The sequence below is a fragment of the Entelurus aequoreus genome, linkage group LG11 (genome assembly GCF_033978785.1).
Source record: "Entelurus aequoreus isolate RoL-2023_Sb linkage group LG11, RoL_Eaeq_v1.1, whole genome shotgun sequence".
NCBI lineage: Eukaryota > Metazoa > Chordata > Actinopteri > Syngnathiformes > Syngnathidae > Entelurus > Entelurus aequoreus.
The window spans coordinates 55,550,112-55,574,944 of NC_084741.1; the positions used below are offsets into that span (position 1 = coordinate 55,550,112).

At 39.0% G+C, this 24,833-nt stretch overlaps 1 protein-coding gene across 1 annotated transcript in view; it reads left to right on the top strand.

Moving 5' to 3' along the window:
* The window catches only part of galr1a (galanin receptor 1a), a 41,537-nt gene extending 19,335 nt beyond the window's left edge, over nt 1–22,202 (top strand). The window contains exon 3 of the mRNA XM_062063577.1: nt 19,174–22,202. Coding sequence (XP_061919561.1) covers nt 19,174–19,494 — 321 coding nt within the window. The 3' untranslated portion in view covers nt 19,495–22,202. The remainder of the gene's footprint in view (nt 1–19,173) is intronic.
* Nucleotides 22,203–24,833: the final 2,631 nt, after the last annotated feature.

A 24,833-nucleotide genomic window follows, 5' to 3' on the forward strand; every position in this document is an offset into this window, starting at 1 on the left:
TTCATTCTTCTCGCACGTTCACCATTCGTTTTCCCGTATTGACTTCTTTTTAATAGATAACAATCTCTTGCATTGTATTAACGCATGCGACTACCACCCGATAGCCGTCTCTGACCACGCGCCAATCTCAGTCGACATTAAATTTCCGCAAGGTGTAACCGGCCGCACAATGTGGAGGTTCAGCTCTCACTTGCTCTCGGACATTAAGTTCAAAGATTTTGTTGAAACAGAAATTCGTACCTATATTGAGTTTAATGACACCCCTGACATTGAAAATAGCATTTTGTGGGAAGCACTTAAGGCTACTGTCCGAGGACAGGTGATCGCTTATATTTCCAGGATGAGGAGGACTGAGAGGGCTAGGCTGACGGAAATTGCTAAAGAACTCCTCGACCTCGACAATGTATACGCTGTTTGTCCATCTCCAACCCTGTATAAAAAACGTATTCTGCTACATTCGGAACATGACCTGCTTATGACGCACATAGTAGAAAGACAACTGCGACAATCCAAACAATGCTTCTATGAACATGGAGACAAGGCCGGCCGACTTTTAGCTCAACGGGCCAGGGCTGCTTGCGCATCGCGGTCGATTCCCAAAATTAGACCACCCGATGGTAGTTATACTTCTGATCCAGTTGATATTAATAAGTGTTTTTCTGAATTTTACACTAAATTATACACTTCTGAATGCTCTCCTGTCTCCGCGATTTGCCCCAACCCCCTCGATTCATTAACATATCCTTGCATTGATGTAAACATTGCCAGGGAGCTGGGTAGACCCATTTCCTCGTCAGAGATACAGGAGGCAATTCGATCTATGCAAAATGGAAAGTCGCCCGGCCCTGATGGCTTCACAGTTGAATTTTACAAGGCTTACTCATTACTGTTATCCCCCATTTTAGCAAGAATGTTCAATGATTCCTTCAACGCCGGCCGCTTACCAGGGACTCTGTCAGAGGCTTCCATTTCATTACTTCTTAAGAAAGACAGGGATGCTAACTCTTGTGGTAACTACAGACCGATCTCACTTTTGAACGTCGACTGCAAGATTCTGGCAAAAGTTCTCTCTATACGTCTTCAAACCGTGATGCCCTCAATAATTTCGGCTGATCAGACAGGCTTCACGCTGGGGAGGCATCCATTCTTCAATACCAGAAGATTGTTGAACATCGTTCTCTCTCCGCCATCTGATACTCCGGAGGTTGTTGTGGCGCTGGATGCAGAGAAGGCGTTCGATAGGGTGGAGTGGGGCTATTTATTTATTATGGAGAAATTTGGTTTTGATCCTAAATTTATTTCTTGGGTTAGAGTCCTGTACGAGACTCCGCTTGCCTCCGTACATACTAACAGCATCCGTTCAGCCTACTTCCCCCTCCAGCGTGGGACCCGGCAGGGATGTCCGCTTTCACCCTTGCTGTTTAATATAGCCATTGAACCGCTTGCTATTTGGCTTAAGAATTCGGAGGAATTTAAGGGTATCACTCGTTTCGGTCGGGTTCATAAGCTCTCCCTATATTCCGATGATCTTCTGTTGTTCGTTTCGGACCCATCGTCCTCGCTTCCCCATATACTATCGATTCTAGATCAGTTCGGTCGTTTGTCAGGGTACAAACTGAATATTCAGAAAAGCGAACAATTTTTTGTGAATAATTTGGCAAGGTCACTCCCGCGCTCACAATTCCCCTTTAGGATCTCGGAGGACGGTTTTAAATATCTGGAGTGTTTGTCTCGAATTCTCCCACAGAGCTGTTACGTAAAAACTTTCAAGCACTGTTAGACAAATGTAAAGCGGACTTGTCCAGGTGGGCTGCCCTCCCCCTATCCCTGGTTGGCCGCATTAACCTCATAAAAATGATTTTACTTCCGAAATTTTTATATCTCTTTCAACACATCCCTATATGTCTCAACAAATAATTTTTTGTTGGCCTTGATCAACAACTTCTTGCTTTCATTTGGCAAAACAGGCCAGCCCGCCTTAGGAAAGCCATTCTACAGCTCCCTAAGACGGAGGGTGGTCTAGCACTTCCAAACTTTAGAAATTATTTTTGGGCCTGCAATATTAATAAACTTCTGTACTGGGTCCGCTGCGACTCCCCAGCCGCCTGTCCACCTTGGGCTCACATAGAGGTGGCATCGTCTAATGCAGACCTGGGCATTCTGCGGCCCGCGGGCCACATCCGGCCCTTTGTGCGTCCCTGTCCGGCCCGCGTGAGGCCAATTATAAATTACAAAATAAATTTAAAAAAGTATCTATGTCGAGTGTGCAATACAACGGTGCTGCTTTTGTTTTGAAAATCGTTATTTGTATTACTTTCGTGTGGACGTATGCATGTGCGTGATTGTGAGTGAATGTGAACAGCTGCAATTACAAAATAAAGTTGAAAAAACATCTATGTCCTGCGCGCAATACAACTGTGCTGCTTTTATTTTGAAAAGTATTATTTATGGGCGTGTGTCCGTGTGTAACCTGCGAGTGAAGGTGCACATGCAGCGACAAGTGATGCACGGTTTACACCCGAGACGCTAAAAAGAGAAAAGTTGATGAGGAATGCCGTGTTTTCAACAAGACATGAACTGCAAAGCAACGTCCCCTCTAAGGTGCGTGCCTGCGCAATTGCGCACTGCTCAAGCGTCCGCTGCGCGCAGCAAGTATATGCCGCGCACCAAATCAAATCCCATCTGAATTCTAAACAAAATAAACATATTTATTCTATGGAATTTTGCAATGCAACTTTGAGTGACAGTGACAACAAGCGGCCCTAATGGTGTTCGTCAACACCGTTTACAACACCGTTCAATTGAACACCGTTCAATTATTGTAACGTCTATCGAGATGCTTCGAGGACAGGAATTATATCGATCACTTTATTGAGCAAAACTGTTTATATTCGGACATAACCACACCAAAAACATGAGTAAAACAATTCTATCTCGAAAAACTAGTCATTTTCTGCCGTACAAACCAGGCCAAAACCAACTTGTCATCTGTCACCAACACGCATAGCACTAAACCACTGGTGCGTTTATGGCCACACAAAAAGTCGGACAACTCAAACACCACACAAAGTTACACTATGACTCCTCAGTCATACGTGTGCTTATTTTACTGTCATTTATTATTAATGTTAATTTATTTATATTAGTCATGGAATGCTGTTACACACACTATGTTGAAGTATTACTATTATTATTAATTATTATTATTATTATTATTATTATTATTATTATTATTATTATTATTATTTATCTTACGGTATATATAAAAAATAATATTGAGCAAAATTTAATTGAAATATTGTCGATGTGGCCCTCCAGCAGTGCTCGGGTAGCTCATGCGGCCCCCGGTAAAAATTAATTGCCCACCCCTGGTCTAATGGTTCCCTGCACGCGGTGATTTGCTCACAGCTACCCTTATGTTCATTGGGGACCTCCCTAAACCCAGTTGTTAAAAATACTATTAAAATTTGGACTCAATTTAGGAAACATCATGGCCTGCACAAAGCTTCCAGCGGTGCTCCGATTTTGAACAATCCCGCCTTTATCCCTGCCTGCTCTGATTCCGCGTTTCGCACCTGGTCGACTAACGGCCTTAAAATTCTCAACGACCTGTACCACGATGGAGTGTTCTCTTCCTTCGCTTCTCTGTCAACAAGATACAATATACCTAATACACATTTCTTTCGATACCTTCAAATAAGGCATTTTATTAAAAAACAATTTCCTCATTTTCCCAACCGCCCCCCAGAAGCAGAAATTGATCGGTTTCTCTCCTTCGACTCTGACAAACGACGTTTGATATCTGTAATATATAATGAAATCGGCCTTCTTAATCCACTTAACACTTCACCTGCCAGAGAATCCTGGGAGCATGACCTTGGGGCACCTATACCTGACGGGCGGTGGAGAGAAGCTTTGAGGCTGGTGCATTCATCATCTATATGCGCTAGGCATGGCCTAATACAATGTAAGATACTACATAAAACACATTTCACTAATGCTAGACTGGCTAAAATATACCCCAACCATAGCGACGCTTGTAACCGCTGTAGACAATCCCCAGCTGACCATTTGCATATGTTCTGGACGTGCCCAAAACTCTCAAGTTTTTGGTCGGCTATTTTTGACACTGTCGGGCAGGCCCTTGATAGGACAATAACACCTAGCCCGCTGACTGCCCTTTTTGGCGTTCCGCAGGTGGACAGTTTACCTGCAACCGCTCGTCATGTCATTGCGTTAACGACTCTGCTGGCTAGGCGTACAATTCTTTTTAAATGGAAGCTTGCGTCTCCGCCGAGCCATAACAGTTGGATACAAGATGTCTTGTGGTGTCTGCAATTAGAGAAGCTTCGGTTCTCGCAGAAAGGATCTGTGGCATCTTTTCATAAAACTTGGGGCCCCCTCCTAGACCTTATTAGGGACAAGCTTGACATCACCCCAAGCGATTCGAGTAACACAACTTAGACAGAACTGACTGCTGAAGACCCCCTCGAGTAACACAACTTAGACAGAACTGACCGCTGAAGACCCCCCCCACCCTCATTCCTTGTGTTTATTTACTTTTACGTTATATTTTATTGTATATCTTATGTATTATTTATTTATTTATTTTACCTTATTTACTCTTTATTTACCTTAATATAATTTGTTAGATTGAAGCTAAGTTTGCATATATTCATGTGTGTCTATATTTGTTGTGGGCACTAGGCGACAATTACCTTTGGAATTAAGTGGGTGGGTATTGTAAGGGATGGGGTTTATTATGTTACATATTGAAAAAATGTGCAGATATTTCAACTTGCTGTTGCCATGATCCATCATGCTGTATTGTCTGCAAAATTCAATAAAAATATTTGGGAAAAAAAAAAAAAGGGGAATCGGAGGGTGTGTTCCAACTATCATGGGCTCACACTTCAAATGGGTGTGCCACAGGCTTTTTATTATATGCGGATGACACGGCCATATACTACTCTGATCTAAATCCAAGCACAATTAACTCAAAGCTATCACTTGATCTTCAAAACTTGGAGATCTGCTTGAGGGATAAGCAGCCTACAATCAGTGTAAAAAAGACTGAATGCATTTACTTTCACTCCCCAAGGCAGCACTTATCTTTATCCAATTCATTAGTTGTGGAAAATCAAACACTCCCTACAACACCATCATATAAATATCTTGGTGTGCTTCTCGATTCATGTCTCTCATACAAAAATCACAGCTTGAATCTAACAAATACACTTTTTCAAGAGCAAAGTAATGCTAAATAACAGGACAGAGAAAGTTCACAATGAGTTTAAAGCAGCTTGTTTTGATTGAGTTCAAACAACCTGGTGCAGAATTTAACAATGACAAAAAGTTGGTTCGAGGTACCTTCTGCATACCCTTTATCAGGGTTTAAATGATAAAAACAACCATGTTCGCCATGATCTCAAACCACTGTTGACAGACTTGCAAGTTAATGATGACTTTTTTTTTGACCAAGTCACTAAATCAACAGGTGACGAAGCAGAAAGACTAAGGCGCTTTGGCACAGTAATAAAAAAACAGAACTCAGTTGAAATCTTGTCACCGAGTAAAACGTAATACCGTTGATGATAAGTTACAAGCTAATTGTGCTGCTTTCACAGACGCGACTGCACAGGTATCCTCACTGACCAAACATCTGTCCCAAATGGTAAAACATGATGACAAGGAGACATTATGACAAGTAGACACTTGTTAAGACCTCTTTGACAACAACTGGTCCTCAGGCCACAACGTTGGCTAAGATGTAATGACTGTGTACAGCAGTCATGTCACATTCATGTCACACAAAAATCCTGAAAGCCTTCAAGCTGTTGTCAATAGTGAATTAGTCAAAGTAGATAATTGGTTCAAATGTACTAAATTATCCTTAAATATAAATAAAACAAACTTTGTTATATTTCATTCAAATAGAAGCCGTAAAAGCTTTGATAGGATACTGATTAAAATAAGTGGTAAAGCAATTGAGAGAGTTGAGAGCACTAAGTTCCTTGATTTATACATTGATGGATTTATAAATTTCAAAAGCCATATTGAATATTTAATGAATAAACTATTTAAATATGTCGGTCTACTCTCAAAATTGAGGCACTTTCTTCCTCTTAACACTCTCCTAATTATGTATCAGACTCTATTTGTACCACATATAAACTATTGCAATGTTGTATGGTCTACATGACCACCTGACTGACTACTTAGAGATAATACCCCCAGATATAATATCTGCCATGTGGCAAGGAGATCAAGCTCAGCAAGATAGTGATGTGCCATGGGTGGCTGCACTGTAGTTATATCTTGAGTTAGATGACAAACCTCCTGAAAGCATTCTAGTTATTGCCTCAGGAAGTGAAACAGAAGCTCACAGGGAAGACTTCCCAATAAATGAGGTGATCAACTTGATGAGATAATGGAAGCCTAATTATAAAGTCAAGAAACAAATGAAACTGGAAACACAAAGACTAGTACATGAATTGAACAAACTCATACAGGCAGACAGTACAACAAAAACAATGGATTTTTCCTCGTGATTTGAAGCCGACTGTGCTAAAACACCTGCATGATGATATATCGGCCATGCTAGCGAGAGAAGGACTTTATTGGCCATTTATGCAACGTGATATCAAAGACTATGTAACTCCCCGATGCCAGTGCATTAAGCAGAAAAAACCAAGCATCTCGGAAGAAGCACTGATAGATAGTACTTTATTGATTCCTTCAAGAGAGTTCCCTCAGGAAAATTTAAATATAGGATGATAGGATGCTTAACAACAAGGGCCCCTTTTGAACTTCCATCAATCCATTTCCTACCGCTTGTCCCTTTTGGGGTTGCGTTGGGTGCTGAAGCCTATCTCAGCTGCAATCGGGTGGTAGGCGAGGTACACCTCATCACAGGGCCTACATCAGCAAATAGCTGGCATTTCCTATTCCCAAAGTACCTCATATCACCTACAAGGGAATCCAATTGAGCGCTTAAATTGGACACTTCTACAGATGCTTTGCACGCTGCAAGACGAAAAAAAGTCAGAGTGGAAGGATCATCTACCATAGTCCATGCGTACAATTGTACAAGACACGAGGGAACAGGTTATTCACCATTTTTTTTTTTGTAAGGAAGAGACCCACGTTTGCCGATTGATTTACTCTTTGACCTTAAAGCGGAAAAGGAAGTACAATACACACACGAGTATGCGCAAAAATGGGCTAATCGAATAAAGGAAGCATATAAAATCGCTTCTGATATCAGTGAAAAGAGTTTAGCAAAGGGAAAGAAATACTACAATCAACTTGTTAAGGGCATCTGTATGCTACCAGGTGATAGGCTGCCTGTCAGAAATCTGTCCGAGAGAGGAGGCCCAGGTAAACTTTGCGCTTATTGGGAGAAAATAATCCATTGTGTTGTTGAAAAAATTGAAGATGGGCTTTTATACAGGATTCAACCGCAAACACGGGACCAGTCTCTCCGTGTTCTGCACCGTAACCTTCTGTTACCTGTTAATAAACTGCCATTAAAAAAGGAAAGTCCATCATGTGTCCAAAAAGCCTAACCTGACTCTCGCCAGACCCTTGTAGTTCACTGAGCTCCACACAAGGGTCTGGGCTCGAAGGCATTGCGAACTCCTTCCAAGAATGCAATAGCTTATAGTTTGCTTATGTTTCATATCCCGTGACATTTTACCCATTCAGTCCTGAACCTTATTACTACCAGACACCAGTATTGGCATGTTGAAACATAGAATAGGAATGACAAGACCCTTATAACCCTTGCTACTGGTCCAGATTGCCCTAGGTCCGGTGCTGGTAACATTTACTTCCAGATAAAAAATAACTCTCTATGTCAAGTTTTGAGTGCTCTCATTACAAATGTGAGCACTGGACATGCCCTTATCATAAGATCTCTCAGGAACATCTCCTTGTCCTGGCTTTTAAAAACAATTTTCCAAAAACTTATTTTTTTCATACTTCCACTAAAGTGTGGAACAGTATTTTTTTCCAAATTAGGACAACACATACAGGTACTTTTTCACATTTCAAAAAAGAACACAGATTGTTTCTGTTGAACAGCTTCTCCTGTGAGCACTGACAGACCTGATCTGAAGTATGTGTGGATGTGATGCAAGCATAATGGCCCTTGTTGCCTTTCTGCAGGGGTGTCCAAACTTTTAAACTCGGGGGCCGCATTGGACTAAAACAATTTGGCCGGGGGCCGAAAGCCGACTGCATGCAAAGTAACAATATATATACACACATTACTGTATACAGCCTATACGTATATATGTGTACATATATATGCTGTTGTTTATCCGTTAAACAGTGCTCAATACCGGAGTAGAGCTTAATATTGCTTCGGTCAGGAAAAAACGCATGGAGGCTATTTCATCCACTTTTTTCCTCACCTAAGGAATATGTGTACATATACTGTATATCGATCTTATATTAATATATTATATACATATACAGTATGATACATGTATATCATACTTGCCAACCCTCCCAAATTTTCCGGGAGACTCCCGAAATTCAGCGCCTCTCCCGAAAACCTCCCGGGACAAATATTCTCCCGAAAATCTCCCGATTTTCAGCCGGAGCTGGAGGCCACGCCCCCTCCAGCCCCATGCGGACCTGAGTGAGGACAGCCTTTTTCACGTCCGCTTTCCCACCATATAAACAGCGTGCCTGCCCAATCACGTTATTCCATACGAGGCGTCCGGCATACCGCCGATGAGCATGGTGCAGATGGGGAAGATCTTCTCGGCGTCCGTGTTGGCGCACACGTTGCCAAAGCCGACGCTGGTCAGGCTGCTGAGGGCGGCGATGTACGAGCTGCGCACCGACGGGCCGCCGACCGTGTTGTTGACGTAGGGCAGGGGTCGGCAACCCGCGGCTCCGGAGCCGCATGCGGCTCCTTGACCACTCTGATGCGGCTCAGCTACATACATGCCGACCCCCCCGATTTTCCCAGGAGACTTATGGATGTCAGTGTCTCTCATAGACTACTCCCAGGAAAAAATAATCCTATTTATACTCTAATTACTATATAAAGGGCATGCCCTAATTGCACTGCAGTAATTGTCCTCTATTGCATTTACATACAGCGTGCCAGTTCAGCCACATGTTGCATGTTGTTATTACTTGCTCACACAGGAGACAGCAAAGCATACTTACTCATCAGCCACACAGCTTACACTGACGGTAGCCGTATCAAACAACTTTAACATTGTTACGTTACAAATATGCGCCACACTGTGAACCCACACCAAAAAAGAATGAAAAACACATTTCTGCAGAACATCCCACTGTAACACAACATAAACACAACACAACCATTACCCAGAATCCCATGCAGCCCTAACTCTTCCGGTCTACATTATACACCCCCGCTACCACCAAATCCCCCCACACATCAACCCCCCCTCTCCGTGCGTTGGTTGAGCGGAAGAGTTAGGGCTGCATGGGATTCTGGGTATTGGTACCGTCAGTGTAAGATGTGTGGCTGTTGACTTAGTAGCCTTGCTGTCTGTAACGCTATCAAGCCAAAGCTGCATTCCACTTGTGGCCGAGCAGATACACTGATTGGGCAGACTCTAGAGGGCACCAAATGCAGTGTCATCACGCTCTAATATTCGGGAGTCTCCCGGGAAAAATGAGAGGGTTGGCAAGTATGACGCAAGCGACATTCATTCTAAACTCGCGGGCTGCACTAACATCAAATTTCCACATTAAAGTACGTGCCGGTGCGTGTGTCTGGGACCCCTAGTTAACATAGCACAAAGCGTTTAAGCTTTGTATGCGGTGTTTTTCATTTTAAATTTTAAAAACATATTTTGTGGCTCCCATTACTTTCTTTAATGTGTGAAACTTGCCAAAATGGCTCTTTGAGTGGTAAAGGTTGCCGACCCCTGACGTAGGGCATCTCCAGGCGTTTGCCCAGCTCATGGAGCCATCCTCGGGGAAGAGACGGGAGGACAACAGGGTGACAAGAACTAAATCATCCAGACTAGAGATAAATTGTATTATAATGTTTATCTTACCAAAAAATAAATATATTTATTAATTAAAAAAAAACAACTAAATACATGTTTACTATATTTTGCTAAAAACATCAAAATTAATTGTATTTTTATTTGTATTATTTCTGACTCCTTATTACATCCAGCCATAGAATTATACATTAAAATAAACATATTTGAAATAATTAATGATCATAATAATTCATTTAAAATGACCATATTTAATTATTAAAATAATTGCTTGTTTATCAACAACTTTAGCATTTTCTTCATTACATTTTGAAGCTCTCAGAAGCCAAGTTATGTTATATTCCTTAAGATTGATTTATGCAAGTTTTAAGTATCAATTATCTAAACACAGTTTTGTTTGCATATTTTCAGGATGTAGATATATATATATATAAATGAAATACTTGACTTGGTGAATTCTAGCTGTAAATATACTCCTCCCCTCTTAACCACGCCCCCAACCACGCCCCCGCCCCCTACCTCCCGAAATCGGAGGTCTCAAGGTTGGCAAGTATGATGTATATATATATATATATATATATATATACACATACACACCATGTATTTACAAAATGTATATTTATACACTTCTGAAGTACTGTATGTGTAAATATATATGTGTATAAGCATCTAAATACATTTGATATCAAAATCACTACACTAAATTCAGTTGTTTTTTAATTGTTATTTATTACAAATGTGTGCTGTCTCAGAGTGATCTGTGATCACGTTTACACAGCTGTTTTTACACGTAATCTGCAATTGCAATGCTTCCAGTCTGCATATTCATTTCATACCGAATTGAACAGTACAAACTGAGGTAAAGCAATATTTTCGAGGGTAATCACAAATACACACATTACGATGCTTTTTGCCACACGGCAGAGCGTTAATTATGATGTAACAACAATCCGTACCAAAATAACACTTCAGTTTGCATTGATTAATGCAAGCTATAACAGACTGAACAACATCACATAACTTCCATTACTTCAACTTTAACCAACTACCCCACATCAGACCCTGACGACGATGCAATATGAAGTATAAACGATTAAACATTGAATATTAAGAGTATGTGAAAGTTCGACCCCTACCTTGTTTCTTTCCCTGACGACCTCTTTAAAGTTTTGTAATCAATCAGAAATATCAAGCAGCTAAAAAGCGCCAAACACATGGAAGTGTGGAGAGTGTTTTGCTTATCACCCATCATGCACTATAATGGATTTATAAATGTGTAATTTTAATTCATATATACGTGTTTTATGATGTCCACAAAACTCAAGGAGCAGGAGGTGTGTCATATGTGTTGACATTATTTGTTGGTTATAGTTCATTTACACCATGAGTGTGCAAAGTTGTTTGGATTGGGTCGTATAAATTGATGCTGTGCTTCAATCATTTTCAAGTGAAGCTCATGGTCTTTGACCATCGGTTCCGTCTTCGCCCACAGGAGGCCGGCAAGTTCACTTAAATTCAATCCACACTGGAATAAATATGGGCAAAATACGCTCGGACCAATTTTCTTGTTATACTTGTGATGTCGCACTTGGCGCACTTGGCCGCAGTTTGGATACCTTTGCCTTCCTGTATGTGTGTTTCCTGTTTTGATTGTGTTTTTTTTTGTACTGCAGAGTCAGGCCCCATTAATTTGAACATGAATGTTGCTTTTAATCTTTCCTGTTTATTAAATGAAATTAAATGAACATGAAAAATGGAGGGGAGATCGACTCGACTCGGCTGGCCAAGATTGGCCCGGGGGTCCCCTCTTTGAGCACCCCTGCTTTAGTCCATGTTGTGTTGTTTTGGACCAATTTTATTGTTTTACTTTTTTTCTACATGGTTTTGAAGTTATTTATTGACTTCCTGATACAAAAAAACACGAAGAAAGCGGCAGTATTTCTGTTTTTTAAGGGCTATTTAGTAGTTGTGTTTACCACAATGGTGACTAATTAGTTCTGGAATCAATTGACTGGCTTCTTAGTACTTCAAATGAGCAGGCATGCAATTAGTTTTTTGTCTACAATGACACGCTCCAGCTGCATGACTAACTGTATCGCCTGTAGCAATAGTACCCAGTTATTTTCTCGTATCCATTATTTCATCATTTTAATTGGAATATATGATCGCTCGCTACCTTGCAGTCAGGAGTTCCAGATTTTTCAAAAATCTCTCTGTCTCAATTAAAATTACTGCTGAGAGGGAACATCGATGTGAAACAATCCTACTATTCTGTAGAATGGCCTTTTACTGCAGATGCTGTCTAATTTAGGTGTCTAAACTTCAACCATCGAGGGCCGCATTCAGAAAAATGGAAGGATGTTGTGGCCATTTTAATTTAGGTCAATATACTGTATGCTAATCTACACTGTAGTTTTTTTTATTTATTATTATAGTGATGTAGCAAATTAGTGTATTACCTAATAATTGATTTCATTGGTAATGAATACATTTTATTTTTACAATATTACAATATGAGAAGTTGTGTCATGAGGCTGTGTGTGTGAGTCACTGGCAGGCGGAGCATCAATTTGCGACTGCAGAGGTTGAAAGGTGGAGAGAGAGAGGGATTAACTCACTAAATTGTATTTTATTCGTAAAATTAATATAGACCAGGACTGGGCAATTATTTTGACTCGGGGGCCTCATTTAGAGAAAAAAATGTGTCTGGGGGCTGGTATATCTATTTTTAAGAACACTTATACAAAACCTCACAATAATGTCTGATCGAATGCTAAAAACGTTATGACAGACCGCCTTAAAAAACGTAATGGAATTTTAAATTTCTCTATGAACGATAAAACACTGAACATTGACAAAATATGAACGTCACACCCCCTTTCGATCGACATATTTTACAATCAAGTGAAACGCAACAAAAATGCAACAAACAGTGAAATAGGAACGCGAAGGGTACACAGTGAACCCACCTACAATCTGATACATCTGATATATCACTAAGCTTTAGAACTTTTTTGTGAAAATCTCCTTCCGCGTCTGTGGAAACGCTTCCCGCCCACACTGCTTGGTGCCTCGTCTGAGCTGCTGTGACGTGGATGACCATAGTAACTAATTAGATGACCATAGTAAGTAATTAGATTACCATAATAACTGGTATATCATCCAAAAGCGCAGATTCCAACCATTGAAATACTTTCTATAGTTCAAGACTTACGATCGTTAGAAAACATGACTGCACATCATAATGGCAGCTACACTTTCCATCTTGAAGATCTAAAAAAAATATTTGGGACTGTCCGGCGGGCCAGATTAAAAAACTTAACGGGCCTTAATTTTCCCAGGTCTGATATAGACCCACATGCTGTAGCTATATGTAATCTAGTGGGTCATATAAAAAGTTTGTTTTTAAAAAAGTACAAAAAACTCACACCTGTACATGCAGGTGGGTTAATATTATTAACTTATTTGACTTTTTCACTTACATATCGATACGATATCAGCAGGACTGATAGTATATACATTTATTATTTTGTGGTGTGGAATAATTTAGAAAACAATGGTAGATATGAAAAACACTAACCTTATGGCAGATGTATGCTTTTGAAGTGAAGTGTTGACTTGTGTTTGGCGACGCTCTGTGGTCACAATAATTCATTACATTTAGGGCATGACGCAGTAAGTTGAATGATGCGGACACGTTTGTTACGGGGCACTTTCTAATACACTTCTGCTTTGGAGATGTTGTACGTATAAGTAATATGCATTCATATTTATTTGATATTTGTTTATATTGACAAATGTGTTTTTTTAGCCTGCAATTTTGTTTAATTAAGGACACTTAATACATATGTCTGGCTTGTGTGCTGTTGTGTGCTTCGCTGTTGTGTAGCTGCTAGCTTCTAGTAGCCTAGATACCATGTTTACCTTTTGTAAATGGTTTCACTGAAATACAAGAAACAACCAACCTTTTGTGCTTAATGGAGGACATTTAGATGTTAACTTGCTGTCCAGCTTTGCAAGACCGCTTGTATAAGCGATTTTAGATGCAAGCCTTTCTGATATCAGACATATATCCGTTATCAATATCGGTTTGGGACACCCCTAGTTAATACGTCACATAGACGCATGCATAGATTCTTGTTTTTCCTGTGCCTGAGGATGAACTCGGAATTCATCATGGACAAAAGTTTTTTTCAAGCTGAAACCTGAGGTCCACTATGTCCCATGAACGTCTCTCCGGACTTCATCACTATCAATCATACAACTGCACAACAGATTTTGTATGATGATGTCTTTGATGTTTTTGCATCAAAGAAGGCATAAAAAAATCAGGTTTTAGATTGCACTTTACACCTTTGCTATCTAGTCCTACTAATGGCTAGTGTTACATATCTGACTTATTGTGTAGAAATATTTGGAAATAATCACAAAAGTAAACTTCAGTCACTAACCGTGTTACAAAAAAGATCAATTAAAATAATACATAATGTTGGATATAGAGAACATTCACATCCTTTATTTATTGAATCGAAAATATTGAAGTTCAACAATACAGTGAATTTGCAAACAGCTAAAATTATGCACAAAGCAAACTATAACCTTCTACCCAATAATGTACAAAACATCTTCTCAACAAAACAAGAGACATATAACCTCAGATAAAAATGTAACTTAAAACATTTGTATGTACGTACAACACTTAAAACTTTTAGTTTATATCAATATATGGAAGTAAATCATGGAATGGATTAAGTAAATACATCTAACAATGTACTAATATGATCCAGTTTAAGAAACTGTTCAAACTCAAACTGTTTACCAAATACCAAGAAGAAGAACCATGATAAACATTTCAAGCATATTGATAATATTATTTATATTGATAATATTATTTATCTCAAATAAGAAATACAACTTACTTCACTATTTATTTTTTTATTGCATTATTCAGGGTGCATATTGTGAATACATTGAGAATAGGAAGTGAACAAAGGTGTTAGAAATTGCTATGTAGTGGAAAAGGAGTATGATTAAATAAGCTCTGCTTATTCCTCTCTTTTTTTAAACATTTTAAAAACAGAAACAGGAAATTGTGATGTATCATGTTGTAATTGTATGCATGTTCGAAATAAACCGAAACCATAACCATGCTTAACAATAATGTTTTTATTCATTTCATTTTATTCATTTGTATTTGTGCAATTTACATTGGTGTTTACATTATATTTCTCGTTACCTTTTTGTATTTAAGATGATATATAACAAAATATTGTTGTGAGGGGGTTCTTACCCCAGGGTGCCAAACAGGATTAAGTGGAGACCAGCCTCAGGTGTACCTACCTCTCGCTCAAGTCAGCTGGGGTAGGCTCCAGCTCACCTTAATGAGCACAAGTGGTATACAAATGATGGCTGACTTGCTTGTCAGATCATCATAGGCTGATTCTTTGTGTAGACATATTGCCAGGGATACCAGGCTGTTAAAAACTCGATCACGTCTGCCAAATACTGCCCTCACTGTGGATGCTGTTGTCCAGTGTGCTGAGCCTTGAGATTGCTTGTCTATTATTACATCTATTTCCAATACATGGGATTCATTGAATTTCAGTCAACGCTTGTGAAATGTAATTGTGTGCATTGAAAGGCAGCACATGTGACCTTCATGTTCCTCTATTATAGTCCCTTTTACGGTCGTTAGCCTTGAATTTTAATTAGCACAAACATTAATTTTGTGCTAACCTGATCTTGAAAGATGGTGCCTTTTGGCATTACTGCAATGCGTGCTTTGTAATAAAGTCCCCAAGGTTTAGATATTTTTTAAGAACAAAACATTGTTAATCATTGAGGGAATAGTATTATGTTCAATAGGGATGAGCCGATCGACCTGACACCAATCAGTATCGGCCGATTTTCAGGAATTACCATTGCAGATTAATGCAATATAATGTGATAATAAACTCTGATCCTCTCTGGCTAATACTAATACAGTGGCACCTTGATTTTTGAACCCCTCTATTTGCGAACTTTTCGATCAAGCCAAATATGCCCCTGTGTGCGAACCATGTCTCTGTGTACAAATGCTTCATACAGGCGCCTGCAGGGAAGAAAGCAGGGCGAAACATTGTTGCAAAGGCAAAGCCCTCCACTTCACTTTCTGCACAGGAGGAGTCACGTCTGGACACTTTAGCATGTGTGCCTTTTCTTCGTTTTTTTGCCTACTGACAAGTTTTTTCCATTCTGCTTATTCGGGGGTCAGCAACCCGCGGCTCTAGAGCCGCATGCGGCTCTTTAGCACCGCCCTAGTGGCTCCCTGGACCTCTTTCAGAGATGTGTGAAAATGGATAAAGATAAAGAAAAAATAAATACATGTTGTTTTAATATATTTTCTGTAGAAGAACAAACATGAAACAACCCTTCCTAATTGTTAGAAATCCCACTGTTTACGTTATACATGCTTCACTGATGAGAGTATTTGGCAAGCACCGTTTTGTCCTACTTATTTCAGCGATCCTTGAACTCATCGTAGTTTGTTTACCTGTACAAATTTATGCGATGCTGCCACAGAAAGACATGTTTATGCCACTCCTTTGTCTCATTTTGTCCACCAAACGTTTTATGCTGTGCGTGAATCCACAAAGGTGAGCTTTGTTGATTTTATTGATTTGCTGGAGTGCTTATCAGGCATATTTGATCAATCCATGACTGCAAGCTAATCGATGCTAACATGCAATTTAGGCTAACTGTATGTACATATTGCATCATTATGCCTCGTTTTAGGTATATTTGAGCTCATTTAATTTCCTTTACTTATGTCCTCTGTGTATTTAATTTATATTTGCATGTCTCATGACACATTATCTGTATGTATAGTCGTCTACATTTCTCATAGTTTTTTGTGTGTCATGTTGTTTCAGACCACAGCAAACGTTACCCAGCTTGCAAAGATTGTAATAAATCTATTGCCGTTTCCTTTAACTTAGACACACACATCTATACCTTTAATTTCCAGAAGTTATCTTATCCTGTGAGAAGCCTCCATTTTACTAATGATTTCCAAAGTTGCAAAAATGTGTAGAATAAAAATTAGAATACAAAATTTCTGTCAACAAAGATTTGCGTCAGCCTTTGATAGTAGGCTAATATAGCTAATATAGACCCTTACATCATGTGTTGTCTTCATTATAACACTTATGAAAGCCTTTTAATTTTTTGCATCTCCAGACATATTTTTGGGGGTATTTTTGGCTCCTTCAACATTTTGGGTTGCCAAAACTCAATAAGAGTCCCAAAAACTCAACAGACCAGTGTGGCCAAAAGGGAAGGAAGCGCTGTGGAGTAAAACACAGAGGCTCTTTGCGAGGAGTAGATTAATGGCGCTCACAAGCATAACCACAGCATAGCACAGCAAGTAACCACATCAAGTTTTAACTGTGATGAGTCTGGTCTTTTTTGAAAAAATATGCCAGAGCAGACTTATATCAGACACTTTTGTTCCACCTCGGTCTCAGCTCTTCCAAAGCACAAACACGCATACTCGACTCCTCCCTCCCCGTTCCTTCTCCCTCCGTCTGCTGCTTCTCGTCAGCTCCGATGCCGATGATAATGTTGGTGGATTTTAATATTTAAAATGTTCATTATTGTAGCCATGTGGTTGTTAATGTTAAGTTTTGTGATTTTGTTTGAGGGCACCATAGTGACTTCTGTGTGTGTGTTGGCAGAGCAGAGCATTTTTTTTTTTAAACTTTTCTTTTAATTAGAAAGTTAATCCGGCATCACCCCCATGTAATGTTTGTTTGATACCATATAGCACTTTTTATTGTGTTCAAAGTGTACAAACCTTCATTAAAGTGGCCTAGTGGTTAGAGTGTCCGCCCTGAGATTGGTAGGTTGTGAGTTCAATCCCTGGCCGAGTCATACCAAAGACTATAAAAATGGGACCCATTACCTCCCTGCTTGACACTCAGCATCAAGGGTTGGAATTGGGAGTTAAATCACCTAAAATTATTCCCGGGCGCGGCCACCGCTGCTGCCCACTGCTCCCCTCACCTCCCAGGGGGTGATCAAGGGTGATGGGTCAAATGCAGAGAATAATTTCGCCACATCTAGTGTGTGTGTGTGACAATCAGTGGTACTTTAACTTTAACTTTAACTTAAAATATGGACTTGTGTCAAGGCTGGAACTCATTATTCATATTTACATTGCTTCTCATGGAGAACTTTGCTTCACTGTATGAACTTTTCGATTTACGAAGAATGTTCAAGAACCAATTAGGTTTGTAAATTGAGGTTCCACTGTATTTATTTTAAGTCCCCAGCTAATTACTGTATGTGTCTTCACACATAGTGTACTCCTCTGTCTGATTGAATGACAACTGTAAATTGGGGCTAACAAACATGTCCAATGCTACAAACAGGCCCCAACAAGGGTATGATATTCAGCTAGCAGTTAGCTTGTGAACTTGACCCCAAACAGCTATTAGACTACAATAAAATGGACAAAATGAGTTGCAAATCAGTTTTAAGCACATAGCAAGTGATATTAAAGTCTATATAAAGTAACTCACTTTGTATTGACGCACTCTGCCAATTATACAATTGACATGAAGTTCACCTTAACTTTCAGAGCTTGCTGATGCAATGATGCGTTCAATGCCCTCCAGTGTTGTAGAAGTGATCTACACTCAAGCAAGTTGTTTTTTGTACAACAACCTCAAAAAACTAATTAGAATTTTTCATTTGTGTACTGAATGTACATGAAAATAAAGAAGTGAGATTTACAATATTAACCATGAACGATAAAACACTAAATATTAAGAACATATAAACGTTGCTCCTTTTTTTTTTTTTTTACTGCAGACCACTTTCTCGATCGACATCTTTTACAATCAAGCAAATCAACGAGTAGTAGATAGTAGTTGATCGTTTTGGTTAGTTATTGTGTACTATTGACTTTGTTTTGCTCAAACAATTGTATGTAATAAAAGAACAAGTTTAAACATTGTGCTGACTCTGTTAAACTGTCAATAGCACTCACCATAAATACATTTAAAAATGTACAGTTAACACATGTGATCGGCATCGGCCAATCTCACTTATGGATTATCAAATATCAATCGAATAATAAAAGCACTATAATTCTCTGTGTTCATTTCTATTTATGTGTTGCTGATTTCAGACTGCCCAGACCGTGCTGGTGGTGGTGGTGGTCTTCTGCCTGTCATGGCTGCCTCACCATGTGGTCCACCTGTGGGCAGAGTTTGGCACCTTCCCCCTGAACCAGGCCTCCTTCGTGTTACGCGTGGCGGCCCACTGCCTGGCCTACAGCAACTCGTCCGTCAACCCGGTCATCTACGCCTTCCTGTCCGAGAACTTCAGGAAGGCGTACAAGCAGGTCTTCAAATGCCAGATTGGAGCGGAAGACCCGCCGCTCAATGAGATGCGGGAGATGCGGAATAAGGTGGACACACCGCCTTCAACGAACTGCACCAATGTTTGACCGTCAAGGTGGGGGATGGGTGCTAGAATAACACAATAGTGATATTGTGAACAGTATTTCACAAAAGTGAGTACATCCCTCACATTTCTGCGACCATGTTCATTTCTATATATCTTCTTAATGAAGAATATTATAGATTTTTGAGTAGTCAATGTACAGCTTGACTTACTCCATCAGTCCCTCCAGGATTTTGCAGCTTTTTTTAACGATTGTCGCGGCCTTGCATGGCTGAATTTGCGACAGCTTTTTCAGAAGGTTGCAGAAAACGTTTTTTTTTTGTGGCATTTAAAAAAAATAGCTCTGGTAGCTGATTTAAAACAAAAACTGCTCGAACGAGGCGAGATTCCCCCGTACTGTGCTGTGTCGTCAGGTCCTCCATTGTAAACAAACATGGCATTGATCGCTTGGGACTTCTTCACTGTTTCAGAGGAAGACGTTTCGTGTGCTATTTGCAAAAAAATGTTCTACAAACATTCCGTGAGGAGAAAATAAAAGAAGCATTACGCTTCAACACATCAAACCCTATCAGTCGGCATTGCTACGGTGGTGTTTTAAAAACCTTCCACTGCTGCTAGAGAAGATGCCACAAAGCTAGCTGTAAATAAAGTGTACATAAACTACAGTTAATCCAAATTTAAAAAAAATAATATATAAGTTACTGGTATCATAAGAAGCAGGAAGTGATCTGTCCTGGTATTGACTTGTTTTTAGCACACATTTGCCCTTTTATTCCTCTTTTTTTAAGTAATAGTATTTTTTAAATGTGTCGCAGGCCATTAAAATATTTTCCCCTATGTCGCACTTTGGACACCCCTGCTAATACCAACATAATGTAAGTTCAACAATGTATGTCACACTTTGTGAACAAAACATCCACATCTTAGCTTGGTGTAATATATAATCTAAACCACTTGAGCTAATTCATTAACAATGATTCTTTACAAATTTTATTAATCCGTCAACTAAGTCATTTTTGAGGGCTTTAGCACACTTGAAAAGTGTTATCTTGCAAGAAAAGTGCACACATGACAGGACGCACGCAAATCATCAAATGCCATGGACAATAAGCCACACAGGTCGTCGGCCATTTTGGTCCTTAAATTCCATTTTTGCGAAGATTTGGGTGAGTCGCATTTCTTTTTTTTCTTTTTTTTTAATGTAATTTTTAATCCGGTATTTGTTTATTTTTTCATTCGAATGCGTCGCAGTTCTAATAAAAATGGCCCCCAGGCCGCACTTTGGACACCCCTGCTTTAGGTGCACTTTGTAACCTTGAACATAAAAAACACATGATTGCAACAAATGTAACACAACTCTGTACAAGAGATGACAAATGTGTGCATAGTTTACAAAACAAAAACATTTATTGATTAGGGCTGTAAATCTTTGGGCACCACACAATTCGATTTGATTCTTGGGGGTAACGATTCCATTCAGAATCGATTCTCGATTCAAAATCAATACTTTTTTAATAACATTGGGTGCCAGTTCTATGAATAACTACATTCCTCCATAAAATAGATAAACAGCTGTGATACATTTTTATATTACTTAAAATTAATTCTTCCCAAATATTTACTAAATTCAAATTCAAACAAGGCAAGAAGATAAGTATCCCAAATGTCTCTTTGGTAAAATAAATCTGCACAGCAGATATGGGCATCTACATCAACAATAGGATTTGTCCGAGTGTCTGGACAGGACAAATTTAAAATAAATACATAAATAAAAATAAAAATCTATATTTTAAAAATCAATTTTTTTTAATGATTAAGAATTTTTCAAATAGGAATCGCGACACCTCTAGTATTGATGTTTCACTTGTTTTATTGACATGTTCTCTGAGTTCATTGTCAAATTACTGTACTGTTAATAATAAAGGTAAAATGGTAAATGGGTTATACTTGTATAGCGCTTTTCTACCTTTTTTTTTAAGGAACTCAAAGCACTTAGACACTATTTCCACATTCTCTTATTGTCTGCTCTATCGACCACAATCTGTAGGCATTCTCCGCGATTGTTTTACAGTTGAAAAGTGTTCATCTTAATTATGAATTTATGTTGCCACTACGTCTTTTAAAGTTAACGCTTTGACTCATAACAAAACACCGCATGAATCATGTATAAACGCAGATTAATCGCCCAATTCATTTTCAGCGCATGTGCTTACAGTCTTTTTGTCAAAATATTGTGGTCTTCTTTAAAGTTTATTTAAATTATGCTCGCAAGTAAGAAAGTAATGAAGTCCACGCCTGAGGGTTACGGCAGTATGACACATATACACTTGTGTTGCCAGCTCATTAGATAATAATGGTTGTTTATCCAAGTATATCTTTAGTGTTGTCCCTTGATGAATAATAATACAAAGGGTTGCTATGAGGGTTGTACTTATTTTTGTGAGATGCTGTACAATAGCAGCACAGAAATGTAAATATTCCTTTTTCCACGTAAGCGCTGTTCATTGTGATGATAATTGCACAAGTGGTTTGTGTGTCTTGTTGCCTTCAGTGAGTGAAATAATCCTCTACTGGGTCAATGACTTGATAGTTGAGGAATAGGAAAAATCACAAAGTTATATGTGAATGTATGGTTAGCCAAATAAGAACATTTTTATGTGTAAATTGTCAATTGTCATTTCTGATTGGCTGAAGCAGACCAACCAATCAGAGTACTGCCAATCATTGATACTTGTGGCTTATGATACTAAAAAAGAGAATGCTAACAATTAGGGATCTTGCAACAGCCCACGATTCGATTCCGGTTCTTGGGGTGACAATTTGATCCAAAATCAATTCTCGATTAAATCCTCAAAATATATCAATTGGTATAAAATTATGATAAAATTTCAAAACAGGTTACAAAAGCTGCTGACGTATGACGTAAACGCACAGCTAGTAAGCGCAGATATGGCCCAAAAAAACTATTTTCAAAACTTGATTATTTTATAAAATATATATGCATTTGATTTTCTTCAATGTGAAATTTTTAAAGTTGAGTTTGACGCTCCGAATCTGCTCATAGTCATATTTAAATTTCACTGATGTTAAAACATAAGACAGCAGATAAACAATAAAGTACCTGTAAAAAAATAGGCCGTAAATGAACTTAGCAAACAAAACAAGTCAAAACCATTAAAAACTATCAGGCAGAAGAGGAACTGAACAAGATAGAAACATGTTGGGATGCAGACCATGCGGCAATCATACAACATGTATTAGCTGTGCAATGTATGTCTTAGATAACATTCTTACTTCGATACAATTTATAGCTGGACAGAGTTGTTACCAATTGTACAGATAAAACTAAACAAAAATACTGATACAGTAGGAGGCTTTATACTCCGACAATCACACTTTTTAACATTCACTCTTCCAAAGGGAAAAAAAATTACTAAATAAAACAAACATTTTGTTGAAGTTCATGTACAGTTTGGAAACATATAATTGTGCATAGACAGAAATAATATTGTCACCGACTGGTATTGTATTGCTGTAAATTGTCAGTTTAAATAATCACAAAAAAATGATTATGGTTCTGTGGTGATCATCACTTTTTTCCTCTTCGCCATAATTGGTACCCTACTGTGGTTGTATCACACACACACACACACACACACACACACACACACACACACACACACACACACACACACACACACACACACACACACACACACACACACACACACACACACACACAAACAAACAAACAAACACACACACATTATTGTATTTGTTACCTTCTTGAGACCTCTGAAAAATGCTTACCTCTTTAGGACCACCCTAATTTTGTCAGATTGAGATCTACATTTTTTTTTTTAGGTAATGTTCTTAAGGCCGATGACAAACAAGTCACGGACCACAGATGGTCCCTGTGCCGCACTTTGGGCAACCCAGCTGTAAAAACTAACTGTTAATGGCCACTATAGTCTTAGTACCGTAGTCTGTTTGTTCATCCTAGGGTCACATATGGAACGCGGGTTGTCTTACTTCAGCACCGGAAGTCGTAAAATCAGCTGGATGAATAGGGAGGTCCTTCTTCAGCTGCCGTCTTGTTTTATCATATAGTGCTGCGTTTGCACCTGTCAATGTTTACTTTTGTATGCACATTAAATCAACAAAAAATCCTGACTTTGGAGCAATGTTCACGGACTCTAGTATTTGGTTCTCTATTACAGTTTTTTTCAGTCGCTAACAAGCGTTTTTCTAAACAGTAGTCACATTTTCAAAACTCTAAACACGATTAGCACAACATCGGTCCTTTGTGGCCATACCATTCACACATTTCATGTTGTTTTAACACAGTATGCAGTCAGTGAACACATTTATGTAATGCTTACATTTTCTTAACAGACAACCTATACCTCCAAACAAAATTATGGATTGTTTTTGTATTATTTACAAATGTTAACACACAACATCCCACAATTGCAAACACAATATTCCAAACCTTAGATACAGTATAAAAACCTCTGCTTCTGTAATACAGTAATATCAGTTCTAAAACAATATATCCCAGCTGATAATACGTAAATACAATACTTTTCCGTATTGGGACCATGATTTTGGTCCTCATATGGAAGGTACTTTTCCTTGTTGATGTCTCAAGAAGGGTTGAAATACAAGAACACACACACGCACACATTGTTGTATTTGTTACCTTCTTGAGACCTCTAAAAAATGCTTACCTCTTTAGGACCACCCTAATTTTGGTAGATTTCACCACCAGGGGTGCAAATGAGATCTCCACTTTTTTTTTTTTTTTTGGTAATGTGCTTGAGCCCGATGACAAACAAGTCACGGACCACAGATGGCCCCTGTGCCGCACATTGGGCAACCCAGCTGTAGAAGCTAACTGTTAATGGCCACTATAGTCTTACTAGCGTAATGTATTTGTTCATCTTATAGTCACATATGGAACGCGGGTTGTCTTACGTCAGCACCGGAAGTCGTAAAATCAGCTGGTGTTTTTTTGGGGGGATGAATAGGGAAGTCCGTCTTCAGCTGCCGTCTTGTTTTATCATATATTGCTGCCTTTGCACCTGTCAATGTTTACTTTTGTATGCACATTAAATGAACAAAAAATCCTGACTTTGGAGCAATGTTCACGGACTCTAGTATTTGGCTCTCTATTAGATGCAATGGTTTTCCGTACTGGGACCATGATTTCGGTCTTACTGTAACTTGTTCACCGGTCCTCATATGGAAGGTACTTTTCCTTGTTGATGTCTCAAGAAGGGTTGAAATACAAGAACACACACACACACACAAATAGAAAATGCAAATGATTAAAAATCTCACTACACACGACATAATTGTTGAACTATTATGTATAGAGCC